Source organism: Apis florea, unplaced genomic scaffold (genome assembly GCF_048593485.1).
Source record: "Apis florea isolate Af1SG1 unplaced genomic scaffold, ASM4859348v1 contig_3391_pilon, whole genome shotgun sequence".
NCBI classification, from domain to species: domain Eukaryota; kingdom Metazoa; phylum Arthropoda; class Insecta; order Hymenoptera; family Apidae; genus Apis; species Apis florea.
In genome coordinates, this window is record NW_028256754.1 from 1271879 (window position 1) to 1299199 (window position 27321).

Genomic DNA, 27321 nt, shown 5'->3' on the forward strand with positions numbered 1-27321 from the left:
CTTTTAGTTTAGTGACCATAAAAAAAATTCTTTTTTCCTTTATATATATCATTTTAGAAAAATCTTGAAATAAATCTTTTTTACAAAAGAACGAATGTTTAATGATAAAAATTCAATTTTTCTGCAAAGCAATTTATTATTTATTATTAAAAAGATAATAAAGTTTTAAAAAATTTATAAAAATTTTAAAAAATAAATATATTATATCAAATTCGAATGCAAAACTTGTTAATAAATTATCATAACATACAATTTAGAAAAAAATATTAAAGTAAAATACTAAAATGTACTAAAAAATTTTTGTAATCATATAATTTTTCGAATTCATGATTTTCCATAATAGTCAGCATACAATTTCTTAAAAAATTTATTTTCAAAACATACATAATCCTTTAAATGAATAGGAGTAAAAGAGAAAATGTAATTCCATAATTATGATTAAAATTCAAAATTTTTATTTCAATTAAAATTTTTGCTCAATAAATAAAAATTTTTATTTTCGTTTAGAAATTTTACATCTAAATTTTTCATATTTTTTTAAATAATGCAATTTTTCACAATATAAATATAGATATAGAATCTTTATAGAATCTATATAGAAATATTCTATATAGATGAATATTTACATGAATTAAATTTTTTATTATTATTCATTATTATTTTCCTTCTTTTTTCAAAAAAATATCGACTAAATTGCAAAAGTCAGAAAGATAAAATTTGATATCCCATTTAAAAAATAATATCTAAATTAATCTATCGATTAAAGCAAATAAACATGTATATTTTAAAAGTACGCGACAAAAAGACAAATCAAAATTTCCTCGAATGTTCATCAATGTTATTTTTCGAATAGAGTTATTTTAAATTACTGATTTAAACCTCTTGTCTAACAAATAAAAGAGACTCTCCTTTAATCTACTAATTAAAACAAACAAAAGTGCGCATTTCAAAAGCATTGACATAAAGATAAACCAAATTTTCAATTGTATAGGAATGTTATTTTCCAAATAAACTGAAGATACAAAGAATTCTCTTATTACATCACTCTACTTCCCAAGATTAAATTCACTCGAGTAAACGAGTAATATGATACGCATGGTATTTCGATCTACTTGTATACTATTCTGGCTTTTAAATAATCAGATAATAAAATAATTTATTAACCCCTTGTCTTGCAATTTAATCAAAAGACATTGGATCAAGAAATGCTATTTAATTTCATTCAAAATTTCGTTTTATGTATGAATCAATGAATATAAAATTGAGAAGAAGTGAAAAAATTTAGAATTGTCGATTTTCATAAAATATAAAATTTATGATAAATAGCTTTCAAAAATATATACTTATTATATACTAAAAAGTTAACTAAAGATATCTCAGAGACACTATTACAAAACAAGGGATTAGAAACGTATTATGCTTATCTTTAAAATATTCTCAATTCCTATCTTATATATCATCAATATATATGCTATTATGTTTATCATTTTATATACGTTTTTCTTACTTGTGAGAATAAAGAATGATAACTGATTATAATTTTTGAATTTAATAAGAAATTTAAAATTAAAAAACATTATGAACAAGTTATTTGTAATGCAAAATTTATAAGCAAATAAAATAGTAAAATAATATACATAGAATATAATTAAAATATACATAGAATATTTTATATAAATAATATACATAGAATATTTTTAAAATATATGTATTAACAATATGATTTTCACATAACATAATTTAGAATTTTTAGCTATTAGAATAAAGAAAAAATGAAATTTTAATTTTTTTTCGGGATACTAATTGTTAGATTATTTCAAAACTAAAAAAGATCTCATTTATAAACTATTTATAAATTAAAAAAGATCTCATCTTTTTTTTAAGTAATAGTCGTAAATTCTTTAATATTTGAATTTTCATGTATTTTTTTTATGATATATTTATATTCATTAATTAAACATTCCTTAACTGATTGAAACTATTCCTCAATATAATTTTTGCTTGGCATTTTTTGTTTTTTGTCTCTTTTTCTTAAATTAGTTTTATTTTCTTTTTTCTTATTTTTAATTTTATTACTATTATCCATATTTTTGTGTTAATTTCCTTCAATTTACTTTGATTACATGGTATAGATGCAAAATTAAATAAATATCTTTTAATACCTATGAACAAAGATATAACACTAATTGTTTAACAATAATAGAAATTCATTATTTGTCAATGTATAAAAATTTTTATTGATTACTTTTTATTATTTAATTGAAATCGATTAGAAATTTTATGTATTTCGAAATTTTTAGAATATTTAACCAAATGTTCCTTCTCTTTATAGAAAAAAACATATTTTTTTTAATAAATAAATAATTGTAGATTATTTATACATTTTTTAAATTTTCTAAAATCTGTTTTGATTCATACATACAGAATATATTTTACAAAGTTTTCAAAAATATATATATTTAATGTCGAAAACGTAAAATATGAACATAACTGATTTATACTTTCAATTAATCTCATAGAAAATAAAAACGATATAATATCTATTTTTTTTTTTTTTTAATTCAGTCTCCATTGTTAAATATATAATAATTGAACAAATATTATGGAAATTATAATTTTTTTTTGATTTTGATAGAGATATATTACATATTATTATAGGTAAATTGATCAACAAGCTATTTAGATAGAAGCAAATCCTCGAATGAGAGATACTACATACAAGATTCTTGGATCGATCAAGTTCTCTACTGTACTCTTGCAGTATATGCTCTTCTATTGTATCTAAAATGATTGCCTGTTCTTTTGTCGAGAATTACCCTTGTTCAACCATTCTTGAAAATGAGACTGTTGCAGTTTGTTGATGTTTACTCCCTGATTTTAGATAGATTTCAGATATGTACACATTTCTGTAGTCAGAGATTTGCAGAAATTGCAATATAATTTTTGAACAACTGTTTTTCATCAGAATTTTTTATATTTTTACAGAGTGTCTCAAGTTTAAGCCAAACTTTAACATATCTATTTTATAAGTAATGAACAATATGAAATTTACACCACTTAATTTTTATTAATTTTACAGAAAAAAGTTTGTGAAACAAGAATAATGCAAAATAAACTACAAAGAATTAATAATTTATTCAATGTAATAACAATAAATAATAACAAATACAAATAAATTATATAAAATAATAAATTCCATTTTGAATCATTATCAATATTATATTGTTAAAAAATACTAATTGCAATTATGTATTTATTAAATTTTAATTAATATTAAATTTTAATTAATTATTAAATTTTAATTAATATCAAAATTAATATTAACAATAATAATTAGTATTAATTTAATGAATTGCAGATAATAAATATAATAAAAGAGTAATAGTAAAACAGTTCGTATAAAACTACATATAAATAATATCTTTTCTTTGTATTTTTGTTTATAATTTTTTAATAAAATATTAAACAATTTATATTTAATATAACATTTTTTTATTATTTAGATCTATAGAATATATTTGTTATCTTAAATTTGAAACACTTTGATAAATATTTGATTTTAAATATTTAATGATAAATATTTAATTTTATTACATATAAATTGAAATGTATTGGATTAATGTATTAGCACAATTCTTGAAGAGTTGTGCTAATAAACACGTTTTAATTCTTCCATGATCCGCATCGATCTCTTTCAAACTTCATTTAAAAGATCAAAAACTATGGAACTTCAAATATTTCTTCGTAAGATATCTTTTTAATATATAAATTCAAATATAATCGTAGATTATTTACATGATTTTTGGAATTTATGAAATGTTTTCCAACTGATTTATGCTATCTTTAATTGATTTTATTATGTGATTTTAAAAAATAGAACATTTTTAGAGCAAGAGGAATGAATAAAGAAGATGATATTGCAATTGACCTTAAAATGATTTACAATTTGTTTTTTTCATTTCCTGCAAAGTGGATTTCTCAAGACCTTTTTTTTACCTTCGAGGAAAAAAACAATTGTAAGTTGCCAAATTTGGTGAATAACTCAGTGAATCTGGCTTTGATTTGGAACAGTAGAACACATTTATCAGCCAAAAAGTGTATAGTGAAGCTCTGAAACTTGTTTTGATGCCGAATCTATTATTCAATATTTTCAAATTCTTTTCTTTCTTATAGTATTTTTTGCCTTGTTTTTATTTGTCTTAATTTGTTTTTCAACAAATAGTTAATATGTAATTACAGTTAATATGTAATATACAATTTACTTATTACTTATCTATATTTTGATACTTTTCAATCAATGAAGTTCATCGAAATGAAAACTTGAAGAATATATTTATATTTGCCCTTTGTACAAAGTGAAAAAGGAATGAATCTGCTAAATGTTTTTATATAAGATCAGTTGATAAAACTTTAAAATTTGAATACGTAAAAACGTAAAGCATTATAGAAATGAAGAGTATTTTAACGCTTTCGAAATGGATTTAACTTTTACTAAATTGAATATTGCAATAGTACGAAATATAATAAATCGATTAAAAATAAATTAAATCTAATTTTCAAAATGGAATTAATGATGTTAATGATTAATGATTTCTAATAAAATATTATGTCAATAATATCAGAAAAATTATAATATATTTAAAATTTAAATTTTGGAAAAATTAATTTGGAATGTAATGTCCTATTAATCTCAAAAGGATTAAAGAGAATTACAATTAAATTTGTTACTTGCATGAAAACCATTTCCAAAAATTATTCACACAAAATTTATTAATCCAAAATATAACAAGAGATACAATTTCCAATAGATTTTAAGAAATATATTTGATTTTAATTATAATGAGTAAAATAATAAGTTAATACAATAATTTCATTTCACAATTATTCTCACAAGAGATATTCAATTCAGTTTGACAAATTCTGACAATTAGATATCAGTAATTCATAATTCACAATCAAAATCAAAACCATTTGTACACTTTTAATTTGATATATAAATAGTTCTATTGGTATATAAATTTGACATATAAATATTTTATTAATTTTGTTTAGTAATTTATAGGAATAATAATAATAAATAATTTAAAAAAAAAAATTAAAAATTAAATTATTATATTCTCTTGATGAATTATATATTATATAAAATTATTTCTTATCATCCAAAATGTTTCCATTCACGTTATTTCATTCATATATTTGACAATATTCATTCAACAACATAAAAAAAACTAAATTATTGATTTATAAAATTCAATTTAATTAATAAAATAATAGAATAAATCTGAAAGGAATCTTAGAAATTCACTGTCAATGCTAAGGACACATTAAAAGATAAATAAAAATAAATATGAATTTTTTTTTAATGATGTAGATTATCGTATACGTTATTATTTTTAAAGAAAAGAAAATATTATTATATAATATATATAATATATAATATATATATAAATACTAATATTATTTTCTTTATAATTTCTTATAAGAGAAATCGTATAAATATACATATTATATATACATATTTTAGAAAAACATACTTTGTCTTCACATATGAATTTAATAATAAATTAATAATAATTTAATAATTAAAATTAATAAAAAAATAACATCAACACGTCAGTATATGTAAATATAATACAAATTCTGATAAAGACATTGTCGATAATATCAAATTAATCTGATCCTTTAACTCAGAATAATATATATATAACGAACAATACTTTTCAAATTTTTTTGAACAATTTTTAAAATTTTTTTAAATATATAAGTAATTTAAAATATTTATTAATCTCGAATTTAATTATTTTGTCCTAATTATGTAAAATATTATAAAATATTATATATTTTCGTTATATAATTCAATTTTAATAATTTATTAAAAGAAAATTATAAAATTTAATTATTAAACTTAACTTTAATTTAATTAATTATTAAATCAATGTATATAAAATATATGTTGTAAATAGTTATAAAAATATTCATACTATTTATAAATTCATTTAAAAAATCTAAAAATAATTTAATAATATTTTCAAATATGAGAAACATAATAGGTTTTAATAAAGTTACACATAGAATAATTTTTTTTCAATGAAAAATCTCATTAAGAAAATAAAATTAATCCATAAAATTTTATTATTTTTTTCATGTTTTTATGAAAATTTTACGGTATCTCATTATAAAATTATATTTTTAAAAATATGATTTTTTGATTTTAAAGTTTTCTCGAAAAAACATTTTATAAAAAAAATTTTATTATATTTTAAATAATATTACATATTATTGTCTGTAAAGTAAAAACAAATTATATTACTATAACAAAATTTTCATAACATAATTTATTAGTCTAGCTTGCATAAAATATACGAAGATTATTATCATTGATTGTATGTAATTTTATAAAAAGTTTAAAAAGTTTATTGTTCTTCTTTCAATCGACAGAAAAATATTTTTTAATCTCCTGTGTAATTTCCAAAGTCTTCTATCCCAAAGTTCAAATTAAGAGTTATAATCACTTTACTGTATGAAGTTTTATGAAAGTATTCAAAAATTTGCTAAATAAACTGTTAACAATATAATAATACGCATTAAATTTAGTTCTAAAAATATTATTACAATTATTATAAGATAATTTATTATTCTATTATAGAAGAATTATAGAATTATTCATTTCACAAAGTTAATCATATTTTTTTTATATTTTGTATTAAATTAATTATATTTTTCAATGTAAACTTTAATTACGAAGTCGATGTATGTGTCATGGTATTGATTACTTTTCCTATATTATAATATGTATAGTAATGTAATTGTAATATGTATAGTAATATATGTACAAAATATTAATTCAGAAGATATAATTCTTTGAAAAGTTGATTCTAAAGATTAAAACAGAACTGATATACAAAAATATCAGTTGAGGCTTATTTATCACTAAGTTATGAGTAAATTAAATTCTGTTTCCATAATATCACCGCCTTGTTTCTCATAACATGAATTTAAATTGTTTATAACTTAATAAATAATCAACATTTTTATATATCAATTTCTATTATTTGACTTTTAAAATCAACTCACTAGATGTATTCCACGATTATTTATACATACTTTAATGGAGTATCGCTGTGAAAGAATGAAGTGGATTTTTAAATATATTTAAATAAATTTATTTTTTTGCTTCTTTTAAACATAATCTTATAATGAAACAAATAAAAACTTCAAATATAATATAAAATATTTTAATTTCAATAATTTACAAATATTTACACGTTTACTCTATTATAAAAAATATTTTTAGAACAAATTATATTTAAACCATAAAAGAATGCTAAAATCTTAATAATTTTATTCCCAATGAGATTTTTCGTCGAAAAAGGAAACTACGTATAATCCATTACACTCCATATAAACACAAACTTTCGTTAAAATTAGAATTTCCACATTACGTAAATTCCTCTTCGAATAACGTTTGAATACTTTTGCGAGCGACTGTATAATCGGTTAGATTTCACGCCTGACTACGCATCGAACGAGACCGCAATCTGAAGAAACATGCTGTACATAGCGCCACACATTGTATGTGCGCTAGTTGCACTCCGTCTCGGTTGATGACGCGATGAGAAACCGAAAGTACTATGTAACACGCAGTTGTAGAAGTCGATAAATGATTCAAAATAGATGTCGTATAAACCAAAGAGAAGAGACTAATAGTAGATTCACGCGTTTAATTAGCTTCTAAGATGCATTTGGAAGAGATTGGTTTTCCGTGCACCATCGTTATAATCGCAAAAAAAATGGGCAGAATGTCCACAGCCGCTAAAATTATAATCGAAATCGACGTCGTGCGGAAGTTCAGAGCAGAACTGGATCTTTTTCAAATAAACTTTCATCCCACTCTGAGGAAGAACCGTTTGCTATTGTACGATGGTTGAATGACCACCGCGAACAGAGGACGACGGGAACAAAGCGTAAGGAAAATAAATGGGATTTGGAATACGTCCACCAAGGGAAGAAATGTAAAAGGAGAGAGAGAGAAACTATGCCCGCGATGTATTCTCGAGTGAATAACAAGTTCGGTGAGCGACCGAAGCGACATCACAGAGATCTCTCCTCGACAATTGTAATAACAATGCGTATAGAATCATATGGAACGAAGAGAGAGAGAGAGAGAGAGAGAGAGAGAGAGAGAGAGAGAGAGAGAGAGAGAGAGAGAGAAAGAAAGAGAGAAAGAAAATATCTTTTGAGCGTGTTAATTAAACTCGAAGAGAGATAGTAGGAGATCTGGATAGATGAATAGAAGGAGAAAAAGGAAGATATACCAGGTAGCATGGAAAGACATCTTGAGGACATCTTAAAGACATCTGATAGATTTTTTTGAAACATTTTAATGTCTCGTCTTATAAATCGTCTTATAAATGTCTCATTTTAATAATATTAAAATGATATAGTAATTCTAAGTTAAGATTAGTTTAATTTACTTTTTATTTCTATTTGATCTTTTTAATTATCATTATTAAGATTTTCATTTAATTGATTTTAAATTATACTAATGATTCCTGGAACTGTGATTTTATGTAAAAATTTATTTTTAGCATTTTTAATATTTTGATTTTGATATTATCTTTGATTATCGTTATCAATTAAGATTTTTAATTTATTTGATATTAAATTAGAAAATAATAACAATTAACATAATAAAGCAATTCCATGGATAATAAATACAGGAAAATAGTTCGAAATCTGATAATCTCTAACGATTTTAGAATCAAGTAGTCCAAGAGATTCCTTAATGATCTTATGTTCAATGTATCAAGGAAGAGATCATCATTAGCAAACTTTTCAAATTAATTAAATATGAACTGATTATTTGATTTACATCAAAGAAAATAATTATATCGAAAAAATAATTGCTTACTCTTTTCAACCCTTAGAACTGTAAGGAATCGCTCACGGCAATTTTTAAATCCTTCATAACTAAACTTTCACAATAACTTTTTCTTTTGTGAAACTTTTTTTTATATTAAATTATACACAAAATAATTCACATAATTCTATTATCTGAAATATCTCTCTTGTTTCTGATACTATTAAAAAATGTTTTAAATAAAAGTTGAATAATTTCGAGTATTTTCCTGTATGAGTAATGTTTTAGTAATAGTAATCTTTTCATAGATTTTTGCATAAAAATGATGTAATATTTGATTTTCAAATAAAATTATATAACTTTTTTAATGCATAATCGTTATTTTTTACAAAAAAAATATTAAATTTCTTATGAAATATTTTAACATAAATTTTTTTAAAACTCGATATACGAAAGATATATAAGAAAGAATTTTATTATAAACAAAATAGTTATTATTTCATATGTTCTTTGTTTTTATAATACAATAATTTTTACAAAATTTAAATTAAAATATCTTTTAAAATTTTTTCAATATAATATAATATTTTTTGTAGGAAATAACTAATATCATCAATATTGTATAATAAAATCTTTCAATATTGATCATAAATATTATATATATATATATATACAGTTTTATAGAAAAATTATAGAAGATTTGATAATCCCATTTGAATATTTATACAGAATGTCTATTTTCTTTCTATAATCTTTCTATGCAATTATTTCCTGCATTATTCAATAAAATATTTCATACGAAACTTGTATTTCAAAATCTTATAACTATCAGATTTGTCTAATTCTAAGTTTTCAAAATCTCAAGATTTATTTTTTTAAATGGAAAATTATTCAATTTATTCATTCATTGGCATTCAAAAGTTATCTTCATAATTATTAACTTAAACTATTATAAAATTGTTCTTTATATTCTATATTCGAAAAATTCGGCCTTGTAATAATTACTCCATCCCTAAATATTATTTTCTCAAAAATAATTTTAATGATTAATTTTGATAGATAGATTAAAATAAGATAATGAAATACGTGTAAATTTTTAAAACTTAAGATTAAATCGAAATTCGTATCAGACGTCCGTTCAGATGTCCACATACATAAAATCATACAATTTAAAATGGACGTTAAGATAGTCGTCTTCGAGATATGTGCTGTTTAAAGTCGAAAGAATAAGTGAAAGACGTAAAAGACGCCATGGCGAATATCGAGATCAAGAGGACAGAGAACATCAATCTTTTTCGTGCATTTAAAAAGAAGATTTAGAAGAAAGTTGAAAACACGCCGTTGATGCACGATGATAGACATTCGAGCTCGAGACTGTGCGAAAAGATACAGATACATAATAGATGTACGTAAATAAGTATAGATATACACATAATAATTTCCATAAGTAAAAGTTTCAGATCGTTCACCACATTCGTGTCGTACGTTCCAAGCTGCGTATGTTGCAAACGACATATATGTACAGAATCGCTTGAGACCGCAGTGTCGGGTTATGACACGAGTATACAAAACGACAGTACACGACAGATTAGAGATGCAGAGACGGGTAAAATACCGTTTCGAAATAGCATGTATGCCATGCTCTGTTCTTTACGAGTTGCTCGTTCATTATTAATCGTGTGTTCATTCACCAATTATAAAGTACAGCACTGTTCATAAGTCACCGGATATGCTTGCTAAATTTAAATGTAATTTTTATTTCAATAGATTTATGGCAACGTGAAACGTGATCTTCATAGCATTACGATTTTAAAGGGAAAAGGGGAAGGAGGAAATGTAAGTTAACAAGGAAAGGAAATTAGACCCACTGGGAGAACCAACTGCTTGACTTATTCAGGACGATGAGGTGTGTGGACCGTTTGAAGAGTAATGCGTGGGAGTGAGAATTTTTTTATTTAACAAATATATGTACTTCACAAATAATTAATTGTGAAATAAAATTAAAAATTGTATTAATCTATGGCCTATTTTAATTTATATAAATATATATATTTTTTTTAACTAATGTAATTTAAAAAATTAAAATGTAGATTTATAAATACTCAAATTTATTTTATCAGTGCAATCTCTTTTAATAAAATTTAATTAAAATTTAATTTTCTATTTTGATACAAAAAATCTTTCATTTTTCAATATTTTTCAAAAAATTCATTTATTTAAATATTATTAATAATTACATGAATTAATATAATTACATTTCTATTATACACAAATACCTGTTTACTAAAAATATAAATATATTTATTTATATAATATTTATATAATATTTATATAATAATATTTATTTATATAATATTATATATAAAATAAAAATCTTTATTAATCTTGAGTTTTTAATTCATTATAATTATTCATATTATTAATTCTCGTAATTAAGTTAAAAATAAAAATAAATTATTAATTAGATAAATTTATATCTGATCATTTTTTACCCGCATATTATATTAACATAAATCATCTACACAAATTGTTATATACATATATATATCAAATTCACAATAAATATAATTCAATTTCTTTTATGATAAATAAGTATAAAATTTAATAAGTATAAATTTTGCATTATAATTACAAAGTTCACTTCTTCATTTAAATTTATTAACAATATCCAATGACTTAAGGACAGTAGTACATCCTAATTCACATCGATTATAAACGTTCGTCCAACATTAATTCCTTTTTTATTTTTTATTTTTCTCTACGGAATTCGAAATAGTATTTTATTCATCTCTAGACAAGATAGCATGCTCTATGCTTGGTACACACTATAAATACATTTGTACACTCGTACCGTGATCAAGAACAAACAGAGAAATAAATATATACATATGCACGTGACGTATGCATGTATATACATATATGCACACATGGATGCACGTCTATGCATATTATGTGATTTATATAGATTTAGATATGTATATAGATATATGCATAGCACATTGTTCTCTACTAGAGCTTACTAAATGCGTGATCGAACCGAGTACTCGTCCGAGAGTAACCTGCAACAGCGAAACAACAGCCTGTCACTGCCCCCTAAGATCATGTACTTACGTCTAATTTCTAACTTTTTTCTATTCTTTCTTTTTCTTTTTCTTTTTTTTTCTTTTTTTATGAAAAATAAAAAAATAGAAATAAAAAAAAAATAATAATCGTTGATCGAAATCGTTTCATCAAGTTTCATCTTTCCAGTTCTGTACAGATGAGTTTTGCTACTATTAAAAGGGAAATCAAGAAATTCGGTTAATTAATTCTGTATACATATAATTCGCCCGATTTAATTATTGATTATGTGATTCTTTTTATAAGTATGAAAATTCTGTAAAATATTTCATGGATAAAAATACTTTATACAGAGTGGTGAAAGAAGAATAATATAACATTTTATGTCCAAATTGCTTAATTTTATAGTTATATATGTAATATGTTATTATAATACATATATAAATGTTTCTATCGATTTTTATCTTTTTTCAGAAGAAAATCTATAATCTAATAAAAAATAATCTAATATATTCAATTTTGAATAAATTTAAATTTTCATTAACAAAACATTAATCATAAATTCTATTAAATTTTATGGAAACTTTTAAAATTATGGAAATTCGATTAGCAATGAATATATTTCAGAAACGTGAAATAAAATCTTTAATTTATAAAGAGAACAAAAACTCTCAATAAAATCAGAATCTAAAAAAAATCTTTTTCATCTTTATAATATATTCTTAATGAGAAATTAATAATTAAATATTTCGATAAAAATTTGAAATTTTATTTTAGTTTATATATCATAAATAATTTAAAGCAAATTTTAATTTATATTAAATGTTATAATAAAATAAATTTTAATTTAAATTAAAAATTATTCTAATGAAATAAAGTATTATTAAAATAAAGAAAAAATTAAAATAAGTGAAAATAATTAAAAATATATTAGTTCCCAAAAATACTTTTCTTTCTAATTATTTATTAATAATTTTAATTAGTATTAAATTAAGTCTTTAATTTTATAGAGAAATATCACAATCAAGATACAAATATTATAGTTATTTTTCTACAAATGAAACATTTTTATGAAAAATATTTATTTTATATTGATATTCCATTATATTTTATCGTGAAATGAAAAATTTTAGGAATTTTAATTTTTATTAACTTTTAATTTATATCGAATTCATTTTTATTTAATTATCAAATAAAACTAACATTTTTATTCAATTTTCTTTAGTATTCAAAATATTATCAAAGTTATCATTTACTATTTACTAAAATAAACAAAGTATCATTAATTTTAAAGTTATATTTTACGAAATTTTCTTACACATTAAAAAAATACGTTAAATCTTTTTGGTCTATTTCGAAAATTAATTTTATCGGATTATAGAATAAGACTTTCAAAATTTATTCTTATAATATTATATTTGAGATTGTTATTATATAAATATATTTACATTACATTATATTTTTATATATGTATAATAAATAAATAAATAAATAAATATAATATATATATATATATATAAATGTATATATATACGTATAAATAGAATAAATAGCTAATGTTATAAAATTAAATTATCAAAATAATTTTCTTAGTTTATTTTTAACTAAATTAATTATATAAATTATGTAATTTCATAAATAAATTTGTAATAATTACTTTAATAATATAATTTTAATAAATATGTAGAATAATTTGTTAAAGATTACGAATAATTATTATATATCCATAAAAATTTTTCAATTATAAAGTATAGATTTAAATAATGATCTTTCATAAATATTCATTCAAAAAAATTTGAATAGAACTCGAATCTGATTTTAATAAATAATGGGGGAAATAGTAAGTTGTCACAAAAATTGATTGTCGCATTTTGTATTTATAATTACATTTTAAAATATATTGATGAAAATAAATTAATTGTATGATATATGAATTATTTATTTTAGATAAAAATTTTTAAATAAAAAAATCAATTTCTTTTCACACTATTAATATTTCTTATTTTTTTCTTATTTTTTGTATAATAAACATATAAAACAGCCAGCAAATCAGTAATATTGACAAAAATATTGTTAAAAATATTGATAAAATAAAAATTTTAATACAATATAGTTTAATAATTTTAAATTTACTCTTCTTACTTTATTTGATATAAATTTATCAGTTATTTTAATATATACAAATTTAAATATATTTTATTATAAATGATAATCTATTTATTAATCAAAATTTTATACAAAATACTACGGCAGAGCATCTAATATTCTTTTAGAAACATAAATAAAAAAAATTTATACAAACATTGGTTGTTCAATTAATTATTTAAAAATTTTTTAATTAAAAAAGTAATAAAAAGTAATAAATTTTTTAATTATTTTTTTAATTAAAAGTTATAACAAAATATTGTTTATAATTTCATTAAAGAAGTATAAAATTGAAATTCTTACTAAATTATTTTTATCTATAGAAAATTTCAAGATAAAGAAAAATATCAAATAAAAATTAATATGGATGATAAAGTGATACAAAAAATTAATAATTGATTTTTTGAAAATGGAATAAGATTAAAATAATCGAAAATAATAAATTTAATTTTTTATCATTGTTATATTATTTTTAATATTGCAGCAAATACATTATCATATTTCGTATTTTTTTAGAAATTGTCAATAAATCTTTGAACAATTTATATTTATTTTTTTTTATTTGTATTTATAGAACATATTGATGAAGTTTGATTGCAAAAAACTGAAATCAAAATAGTTTTTAAATATAATAAATATAATTTTAAATATAATATTTTTAAATATAATTTTTTTTAAAGCTTTACTAATATTACTGCATGATAATAATCTGATCTATTTATTTTTTATATTTTTATAATAATATTTTAATAATATTATAATTATAATAATATTTTTATAATAAAATGATTATCATAATGATGCATATCATAAAAAAATTAAAATTGATATTATACTTGATTTTGAATAAATTATTTTATATTAATTTTATTTTCTGTTCATAAATATTAAGACTGTTAATTTTATTTATAAAACATTATCTATTATTGATTAAAAAAATTATTAATTAATTAATATGTTTTTATATGAATAATGGAAATATCTATAGATAAAAGTAAAAAATTTGTAAATAACTACTTATTCAAATAATAAGAAATTAATGAATTAAAAATTATGTACTTAACATTATAATTCATTAATCTTTTATTGAATTAATTTTAAAAAAATATATAGATAGTTATATATATGACAAAATTTATCTAATTAGTTAATTGTTTTATAAATATATTAAATATTTTTATCATGCATCAAATATTTTGTTTAATATTAAATATTAAATATTGAGAGAAATTCTTATATAAATTCCTTGGAATTCGAAATTTCAAAGAAGATAACAATTGTTAAAAGATTTATTTAATTTCGTAATAATTTTCAAATTTAATTTATTTCTATACATATAAATAAATGAGAAGTATATATTATAAATTCTTTTATACTAGATAATAATTTAAACTGATTAATTCTTTTACTATTAAATAAATTTTTAATAATTACTTTTATAAATTTTTTATCTTATCTTATCTATTTTAGTTTTAAATTTAGTTTTATTTATATTTTTTTATATTTTTTTACATTTATAAAAAAATGATTATTGTTATATACCAAAATTTTTATATAGATAAAAGAAAAAAAATAATATATGGAAAATTTATTGTTTTTAAAATTAATCATGAAAAATATTCTAAAAGAAAAACAAAATTCTCGATAATATACAACTTTTGATCTTAGTAATTTTCTTGTAATAAAACTTAGAACACGAATTAATAGAATATGTATAATATTGATATTTTTATAAGAAAATAAAAATATTTAATTTTATTCAATGAAATTATATGAATTGAATTGAAAAAAGTATATTCAGTAAGTATTGATATTGAACGATTACTATAATATATATAACTATAATATAAAATGATAAATAAGTATCTTTAAAATTTTTGAAAATTTGTAATATGTTTCCAAATATAACGACTTAAATTATATCATAAATTACTTTCATAAATTACTATGAAAAAAAATTAATAAAAGGATACATAATTTAATATTATTAATTTTCTATAAATTGACATATAGAAAATAAATAAAGAAAAAAAAGATTAACTTCATTTTCTTTTAATAGAATCATATCTATATCTATATGCGAAAAGTTAATAACATCAAATTATATTCTCATCTTTTGTTTAAACTTCGGTATGTATAGTATGCACTTTATTACCGACTGAATATGGATTATCGATAATCTTACATATGCAATCCATCAGAGTAACGACCAAAGAGGAAAAGAAGTATTTATTACTAAAGATAGAAATATTGATATATCGTTACAAAATACAACTAATATTATATAGCTTTCTAATATATATGTAATTGTAACAAGAATAACATTTTATATAAAACATCTTTTATAAATACAAATAATTTTGAATTTTTCTCAAGTTAATAAATTCATCCTATATAAATATTTTTATACATTTATTTTGTATTTGGAAAAAATTATATATTTTTTTCATATTATATTTCACAGAGCTTCTAGATTTAAAAAAAAAATGATAGATCATAATAAAACAATGCGACAACTATCCCTCGTCTTCTCTAAGTGAAAGTCACGTTAAGGAATAACCTAGTTTTCATTCACCACCCTGTATAGAGTAACAGTTCTAACCTGTAAAATGCGTCGATATAAAAACCATTTAAACACGGGAATGAAACACGTGAAAGCGGTTATAAAACATTTAACGGTAACCTCGGCGAACGCGAAACATCTGAGCGTGTGTTTTCAGCTCCGTTTTTAAATAGTTTGCGCGTTCATTAGCAATTCCCCCTGTTTCTCGTCCAACCGTCGTATATACCGTACGTATAAATGAATTCCGCCTCATGGCTCGGGGACATGAACGAGATATAATAACACGAGGCGAAAATTTTCGATCAAAATTCTCGAGGATTCGCGCTGTTAACGATTCGAATATTCTAAACTGCATACGTGATTCCTATGGCGGAGGGAGGGAGATAGTTTCATGAATAGAGGAATGTGAAGTGAAAAGGAATTACAGAGACACAAAGAAGGGTGAAGAAAGAATATGTGTCGTGTGATAGAAAGAGAAAGAGAGAAAGAAAAGTGCGGAAACGAGCACGGAAAGAAAATCGGCAGCGAAGAGAAAACTTTCAATTTACTCGAAGCGATACCTTACGACGACAACTCGAGCTATATATCGCCATGCATTTCAGCATACTGCATGAAAACGAACCGTACGGAAACGTTCTTTTAAAGAGGAGATACATACACTCACGTATATACCTGGTGTCTGTTTGAATCTTTATGATATACAGGATGTCTTGCAGAGGTGGATAGAATAAGCGGTAAATGGAAAAATAAGTCGAAAGAGAAGAATAAAATTTTGTTCGTTTAGAAGACTATGTTTTCGAGTAAATCAAATATGAAAAGTTTTCAAGTAAATGTAAATTAAATTAATTTTCGAGTAATAATTATCGATGAAAGATAATTTCATATGTGAAAATAAAAAACGTAGAATAAAATTTTATTGTTTAAATTTTTGAAAGAAATCGAATCTAAAAATTTCTAGAATTTAAAAATACTTGATTACTATATACATATATATTTATTTTCAATTTTCAAAAATGACTTTCTACTCGTATTGGATATTAATCAATTTACATTTGAAAACTTTCAAATTTAATTCACTCAAAAACAAAAAAGTTATTCTTTTTTCTCATATCAAATCAACCTCTATCCTTAGTCCTCCCTATACTTAGACACCCTGTGTATACTTTTTTCTTAATTGAAACTTTTACGTGGCAAATACTGTCGTGTCAAGGAATCTTGAAAACTAATAATTTCTCCTTAAAATTAATTTTTATTTAAAATACCGCAAATACAATCGAGAAAATTTTGTACAAAATATTTGGAAATAACTTGTTGCAAAATCATTGAAGTGAACATAGAAAAACAAAGTGTGATATTAAAATTTTCATCCTTGAAAGAAATAGAAATACATCGTATTTGAAAAAAAAAATATATTAACCCTTAGCACTCTGGAAGATTCTCCATGCGAGTATTCGAAGAATATCATGTAAATGTATCAACGAATGGATATCGGTATACACGTATATGTATATGTAAAGCCGAAAATAAATGAGCACAGAGAAGATGGATGTAATATATCTGATAACGAACGTGATCGTTCCCGGGGATGTTACACGCGGAAGCGGTGAGATTCTTCTCGAGAATCTCCGCTATAAACTAGGACACCACTGGTCACGAAAATTCCGTAAGTACACGCGACGCTATTTAAACCAAAAATAAAACAAGGTCGAAGAATAATATTCGCGTAAAAGTACTTCATCGATTACCTTATACATATCTTGTCTCAAAATCAAACTTGGTACTGTCACGGTGTTAAAGAAATAAGTTTAATTTCAAATTAAAAAGATATATTAGAGATGGATCGAAACTTCCTGATTTTTAAATATTCAAAACTATGCAATATCTTGAAATTCTCTATTTATTTTATTTATTCTTTATAATAAAAGTAAAAAAAAGTAAAAAATATTGATTCTCGGAATTTTTCAATGAGAATTATAGTAAGCAATGATAATAAGACTATTATGCAATAGATTAATTGGATAAACTATTATAATTGATCGATAAATGTGTGTATCAATTAAAATAAGTCACTCTCTGACACAAACTTAATTATTAATTATTATGAAAAATAAATTCATATCGTGACGATATTTTCTAAAATTATTTATACGAAACTTATTATTTATTAACTGTAAAAAGTTTCAAAAAATATCAATATTTTTGAGTTTAAAGTTTCGAGTTTTCCAACTCTACATATCCATACCGAAAAGAAAAAGAAAAACGAAAATATCCCCGAAACGACTGTAAAATCTGTAAAAATTTCCGACAAGTTTAAAAACTCGAAAATTGGAAAAATTTGTAAAAGGTGGAAAAGTACGTAAAATGAAGAAAGTCGTACGAAAGAAAAAAGAGAGAGAGAGAGAAAGAGAAAAGTAGTAAAACGTAAAACGAGGAGCAATTCGATATGCGCGTGTGCGCGTTCGATGGGTGAGTTAATACTTATCCAGTCGCGTATCCGTGTATTGCACCATCTTCTGGAAATAGAGTACGGCCGTCGTTTATCTCAGAAACGCAATGCAGCCTAGCGTATACGCGCGTGTTAACGTTGACTCTCGACGATTACATAGGAGAAGAGGAAAGAGAAGAAAGCGGATCAAAAAAGAGAAGCGAGGAACGAGAAGAAGTAAGGCAAAGATGAAAAAGCAGAGAGAGAATATGAGAGAAATAGGAGAGAGAGAGAGAGAGAGAGAGAAAATGCGGAATCGATGCGAGATAAAGCATAATAATAAACGAACCAGATGAACTCTGATCGTCTTAAAAAATATAACCATATACCTAAAGAACCAATAAATGAACAGCATAACAGAGAACGAATCGATTCGTATAACACTTACTCGGGATATTTGACATTGGGTAGAGCTTTCAGGAAGCACCGTTGACGCAGAATACCTTCCCATAGTTGCACGCCGACAATACCAAATATAAAGAAGACGAAGAAACATAGGAGCAGCACGTTGCCCAGCATAGGAAGAGTGTCGAGTAAAAGCATCACCAGTATCCGCATACCTGTTGAAAGTAGAGAAACGGGGGAAAAAAGTAACAAAAAATATGACAAAGACCGCGACATTGAAGTCTTTTTTTTTTTTTCCTTTTCCGCCGTGATAACGTCGTTAGGAACTGAATAAATAAAGAATTTTTCTATTTGCGTCGATAGGGAATAATGTTATCCGCAGCGAGGAAAAGAATGAAGCTCGAAAGTGTAAAAATAAGAGATCGCGATAAGGTGTATTGCGATTTTAAATCGATTCATTCGTTCATGTGAATGGTTCGGAAATAAATCTTGTTTCAAGTTCATTCATGCTAAATCTATATTGAATTATATCCTGTTATATACAGGATATAATTGTCACGAGCTAGTAGGGGAAAAAAAAAATATAAATTCGATCGAAGGTGGAAGGATGATTCGAATCTCTTTACTTCTGCAGGACTTTATTTAAAGAAATCGCAACTGCAACCGTAAAAAATACCGTTCGAAAAACATCGAAGTCTGGTTGAGTCATCAGAGTTTCATGGTAAATATTTTTCTGCGAACAGTCGGATAACAAGTTTGTAAAGTTTGTAAAGTTGTAAAAAATAATAAGTAGAGTACGGATGTTTATGCAAATGTGTATACTTTTGCGGAAAATATATAAAGAGATGGAAGCAAGATAGAAATTTGTTATTTGATAATTTCAAAAAAATATATTTTATTCTACATATTGAATATTACTTGTATATTGTGCACATTTCTCGCATTTTATCTTTTTTCTAGATTATACTGATTATAGTTTTTAATATTTTTTGACTCATAACATGATGTAGTTATTACTTATATTGATAATTTTAAAAATATACGTATATAAATGATACACATATTTTTTAAATAAATTTTAATAATCTAAATAATATAATTTAGATTGTATATATTTATTGTATATCAATTTTAAACTTATGTTTATCATATTAATAATATAATATATATAATAATTTTTAAACGAATAAATAATTTATTCAACTTTGTTTAACGAAAACAAATATTCTATATAATTCAAAATAAGATATAAAAAGCAAAAACTATTTAAAATATCAATTGTACGTTTAATAAAAGCACAATGTATAATGCAAATTTTTTTTCAATTTTTTATCAATAATAAATCGTTCATAATATAAATAATGTTTTTTCATAGAATTTTCAATTCTTATCGTAATAATAATAATATACTGAGTTACATATATATTAAAATAATTTTTATTTAATAAGTTTGTTCTAAAATAATCGAAAACCAGTAAAAAGAAATATATCAAAATCAAAATTAAAATTTAAAAAAAATTTAATAAAATATTGAAAATTTTATTTAAAAATTATTTTTTATATGTACTGCATTTAATATCAGTTTTGAAGAAAAGAATTTTATATTATTATTTTATTAAAAAATAAAACTCTATTACAAATTTCATATTATTTATATTCAGTTTTCAATTAATTTTTTTGAATAACTTAATATAATATATATGAATTAATATTATTTTAAAATTAAATAGTCGAAATTTATTTGATCTCATTTAAACTACTTTGATTATCTGTGATCCAACAATATCATTGAAAAATTAATTTAAATAAAAATTAATTTATTTATATGTATATATGTATCATTATTTTTTCGATATTCTTAAATTTATTGTTGTTAGAACTAATTTAAACATCTATAAATTATTTAAATCTTGTAAATTATGTTAAGAATTATTAAAAAAAAATAAAAAAGGAAAAAGAGATGATAATTAGAAAGAAATGTACACACAAAAAATTCTCATTTCTTGCTTAAGATTTAAATTATGTTATAAATGAATCTTTTTTTAACACTCTATAAACAAGAAGAAAGAAATTTAGCAGTATAGATTAGATTAGAGAAAATTTATATTCAAATACATGTTTTCAAGGAAAATCAATTTTTTTACAAATAAAAATTCATACGATGAAACTTTATTTGTTTTTTTGCAAGTTATTTTTGAACGAACCATCCCCTTTTTGTTTCAAATTCAATTCATTTTGTACATAATCGATATAACGACAAATATTTTCTTTTTTTTTTTTTTTTATAAAAACAAATTTATTCGATACATTTTGTTCGATCGAAATTTTATTTTAAAATCGAGACAAACAAATTTCGTTAATATTGATTTTGCTTGACACACGTACATATCACGAAATTGTTTCTCGTAAAAGTAGAAAAGTCAGCAATTTTAGACGTTAAGTTTTTATACTCACTTGGAATTCTGTTGATGGCACGTAGAGGTCTAAGGACTCTTATTGTTCTTATTGCCGATAAATTCATGTTTTCTACGTTCAAACAATATTCCAGGGCACTGAAATAAAATTGAATATAAGTTTTTTTTGTATTTTCTGATAGTTTTATTATAATAAATATAAAATATTTTAATATATATTTATGTTTATAAATATTAGCACATTTATAATAAAATGATATGAATTTGAAAAATCATCAAAACGTTTAAAATATATTCCATTAATGGCATACTTTTGTTTATGATAGTTATGATAATAGTATTAAATCCCAGTGCTTAGTGAATAGACCGCAAGAAAGCGTGTATGTAATAAAAAGAAGTACGAAAAGAAAACATAATTTTTATACATTATACATTATATATTTATTTATTATATTATACAAATTTTCTTATATTTTTTATTCAATAAAAAATCTAAAAAACTATTATTTTCACTGTTAATTCTTATAATTTTAAATTATGAAAAAATAATAATATTTAGTATTATTGTAAGTTATTATTAGTTATGAAAAATAATAAGAAAAAAACAGAAACAATTTTTTTACAATTAATTTTTGAAAAAATCAAGTTTAAAAAATTCACTTTGTATATTTATAAGCATGTAATTACAATAAAATATAATAATATATGATTTTTAAATAAAATTTCTTCCTTTACATCTTTTCACTTTTATTTTTTGAAAAGTAAAAACATTTTTTTCAATTTCTTAAGGTCACAAAAAATTATATTTATATTTATATTTATATTTATATTTATATATAAGATTAAGATTAAAATGAGATTGAATTTTTCTAAAATTTAACATTTTTAAATGTATTCTCAATATTAAAATTAAAAATAGAAAGAATAAATAGTTTAACAAAAAAGAATTTATAAAAGAAAAATTACAATCATATATTCAAAAACTCAAATTATTTCATTTATAATTCTAAGGATTAAATTTTCTAATGGAATATGTGTATACCATAACAAATAAAAACATGTATCAAGATATTTAAAATTGAATAAGGAACAAATGAAACAATTCGATGTCTTGTACAGTAATACTGTTGTGTCCCAAGAGCAAAATAAATAGAGTTAGAATGCATGTTATGCTTAAATGCGACGATAGCTGCATGTGTGGATATTACGCTTGGAATGCCACGATAGAGAATTGAGACCCTATGTGAACTTTCAAAGATTAGCAAAGCTTAAGCTTAATTTTGTATTCGAAAATGATAAAGACAAGATGATGTATCTTTCAGAGACTTTGTAAATAATTGTATAATGCATAATATGTATAAATCTAACTAAAAAGTATAAAATGAATATTCATAAAAAGAATTAAAATATTAGATTATTAAATTATTTAAACTCTAATAAATTTCAAATTTCTAATATTACAACTATCGAAGTCAAAAAAAATTTTAAAGATTTTTTATTTTTATTATAATTAAAATATTCTTTTAATTAAATTAATTTTAATTTTTACTAAATAAATTTAATTATAGTACATCCATATTTTTATCTTATAATTTTAATTTTAATTTCTTATTTAGGCACACATTCAATTCAATATTTTTAAAATCTCAAAATTTCATTTTTTGTAATCTTAACAATATTTGTACTTAAAGACACAATATTAAATTTTATATTTATAAATTTGTATCAAAGAGAAAGAAATATTCATAAATTAAAATATTCACTTTTATCAATACATTGAGTATTCACTTTCATTATAAGAATTTATTTTAAATATAAATTTTTAATATTTTTAATAGCTTCAAAAAATTTTGTCCAAACTCGATCTAATATCGATATATATGTTTTATAAATCGCTTACATTCTTGAACCGTGTAAACTGTACATCTATACAATGCCTACATAATAACATTTGTTTTCAATAATTCTATTTCTAGTTAAATGTTTTACAAGAAAAACAATTTGATTTTCAGTTGTATTTTTTATTCTTTTAATTCAATATTCTCTTTATTAATTCAATTTAATTCAATTTGTTAAATCATGTAATAATATATCACATCAAGATATCATTGAGCGATTTTCAATCTTTTATGTTTCAATCATTTATAAGAAAAATTCGAATGCATTAAAAAGGAATTAAATCATAACTTGGTATATAAGATGTATTTCTCGATCAATATTTTAAATGTTTTTTATTTAAGTTTTTTTTTAATTTTTTATTGCAATTATATTTTATAAATTATTTTTAGATTTATAATCGATTAAACTAAGACATTCCATATATAAGTAACAATAAGTAAGTATAAAAATAAGTATAAAAATATTCCCTATTTAAGATGATATAATATATTTAATTTTGTATTAAATATTTGTGAAATTTTTGTATTAAATATTTTAACAATGAATATGTTCAATAAAATATATTTAATTTTCTTACATAAATACATTTTTAGTTACTACAAATGAAAAGAATATAAAAAAATTTATCGGATTCAAGTCTGTATTCTATTTTAGTAACAGAGAAAAGGTTAAAACTCAATGAACCAACGATAAATCGTACATTTCAAACTACATATCCTTTAATACTTTTCACTTGAAACATATCAATTTTCAAAATTGTAAATAAAAATATAAATCGTAAATGTAAATGTAGATATATTAAATAATGAAATTATAATTTTCTTATTGAAAAAAAATTTATTTGACACACTAATTATTCAAAAATTAATATAATAAAATTATTTTAACCACATGGTAAATATGTACGTATTTTTATCATTTAAACTTGAATAAATAACATAAATATTATTAATAAATATATATAACAATAGTGTGTATAAGATAATATTAGAAATATTAATAAATTTTTAAATGTACTAGAATTACTAGTAATTTAATAAAATAATTATAATTAATTTTTTACAACTCAAATATTTGGAATTATATAATTTTTCTAATTTTTTAAGATATTTATTTCATCCAAAAAATGTATATAATATTCACTTTAAAAAACCAAATAAATTTTTTAAATAATAATAATAATAATTTAAAATAAATAATAATAATTATATTAAATAAATTTTAATTTTCTTTATATTATATATTACAAATACTATATGTAATATGAATACATAATAACATGAATATATAGAACAAATTTACATCATATAAATTATATTTTATATTGTATGTTGTATATATGCAGAATGAAAGCAAATGGATAGTAAAACCGAAAATAATTCTACATGTAAAAGTAGATCGTAAAAGAAATAACATTTTTTTCGTTTGAAGCTTCGTTTTCGAGAAAATCGAGTTTGAAAATTTGTCAAGCGTAAATTTGGCTAATTCTCGATTGGATACAAATGAATTATTAGTAAAAAAAAATTATTTTACATATAAAAATAAGCGAAAAATGTAAGATAAAATTTTTTTATTTAAAAATAAATCTTCAAAAAAATAAATTTTGAAAATTCAATAAGTATATTTGATCAAATTTCAATATATGTTTAATTTTATTAAAAAGACAAAGATTTAAGTAGTAAAATTTTATTATTTTTTTTATCATTTTTTTTATTATATTTTATTCTTTATTTTTCATTTATAAAATAATTTTTTACTAATAATCTATTTAATCCAATCGATAATTAATCAAATTCATATACTTAATGACATATTTGATGAAAACAAGAAAAGATATTATTTGCAACTCTTTTTTCATGTAAAATCATATCCTAGCTATATAAATAAATGTATTCTGTATTAAATAAATCCTGTATTTAAATAAATGTAGAAGACATATGCAAATATACATTTACAATTTTTTCTATTATCATATTTAAAAAATTGCAAATTATTATCGAAATATATTTATCAAAAATAAATTTAATTGATAAAGAAATAAAATATATATTTCATCGTTTTTGCTTTATTTTTTCATTACGAAATTCAAGGGAGAAAATACTACGATTCGTAAACATAGTTACTTACGTAAAGTTGAATAAATGTATAGCGCTTTATCAATTTCACGAGCTTCTAAGAACTTGCATGGAATCCACATACAATTAACATTATTCACGTAATATCGTTCAATCGCAAACTTTATTTCATAGAGAACTTATCACGAACTATGTTTCCGTGTTTCCTTCGTGTTGCTTAATGCAATCGTGGAATTACGCGAAAGTTTCGCGTCAACTTGTCAAAATAAAAATTACTTAAAAATGAGTATATCCCATTTATCTTACAATCGAGCATTTAAAACAAATTTTATTCTCTTTTATCTTTTTTATTCACTTATATTTTAAAAGATTTTTGTCAATGAAAGAAGTAACCTTAATTACATGTACATAATACATTTTATATATTATGTATATAAATTATATATATTATGTATTATATATTAAATAACAAATATATTTTTTTCTGAAAAATCAATCTAAAATTTTAATACACTATATTTTTTTTATTAATATTTTTTTACAAATATTTTATTTTAAAAAATATATTTTTATCATATCTATATATTAATTAATAGAAACAATTTTTCGTTACTTTTAATTAAAAAAATTTTAATTTTGAAAAAGCTAAAATAAAACTCTATTTATTTGAATTGCATTTACTATTTTGCAATTTATTATTTTGTATATGAAAAAACGAATTGAATATCATATTACTCGTGATATGAAATCATAATGTTAAATAAATCAATTATTGTAAAATAAAATTTAAGAAATGAACATTAAAATTTTATATTCTAATGTAGAAATGTTTTGTTTATAAAATTTGAATAAAAAGTTATATTTATTATTAATATTTATTAAAATAATTTTTAATATAATTCAGTATAATTTTAATTATATCAGCTATCTAGATTACTTTTAATTATTTTTTATAATATAATTTTGTTAATATAATAATTCTTTATCTTTTAGATATTAAATATTAAATATTTTATTTTAAATTAAATTGAAAATCCCTTTATTAATTTAAAAGTACTTTTAAAAATTTTAAAATTTTTAAATAAATATATTAATATATTAAAAAATATATTATAAATTGTAATAGATTTGATGATTACATAATATAATTTTATTGAATAAAATCACTAAATTATCAAACCAAATCCTATCAAAATAAATTACATTTAAATTTAAATATTAATGTAAATTGAATTTTGCATATAATTGCAAAACTTTGTAATTGTGTATTTCAAAATCTCAGTAAAATTATTAACTGTGAATACATTAAAATCAATTCCAATAAATAGATTAATGGAATTCTACTATATCGAAATGAAATTTTAGTTTATATCCAATTAAATTCATTTATCTGAATGTGAACTCTTATTGAAACAAGAAATCATACGTAATAGGAAGAATCGGTGACTTCCTATTATATAAAGTTTATATCATGA

The 27321-nt window shown here is 21.1% G+C and overlaps 1 protein-coding gene across 8 annotated transcripts in view; it reads right to left on the reverse strand.

Moving 5' to 3' along the window:
- The window catches only part of Ca-alpha1T (Ca[2+]-channel protein alpha[[1]] subunit T), a 190110-nt gene that overhangs the window by 102075 nt on the left and 60714 nt on the right, over nt 1-27321 (reverse strand). For 6 of the 8 annotated variants that reach the window (XM_086912427.1, XM_086912429.1, XM_086912428.1 and 3 more), the window contains 3 exons: nt 21913-22010; nt 19502-19673; nt 11881-11919 (listed from right to left, as the gene is read on the reverse strand). In XM_086912427.1, coding sequence (XP_086768553.1) covers nt 11881-11919; nt 19502-19673; nt 21913-22010 — 309 coding nt within the window. The remainder of the gene's footprint in view (nt 1-11880; nt 11920-19501; nt 19674-21912; nt 22011-27321) is intronic. The other 2 variants (XM_086912432.1, XM_086912433.1) reach the window with 1 other exon arrangement.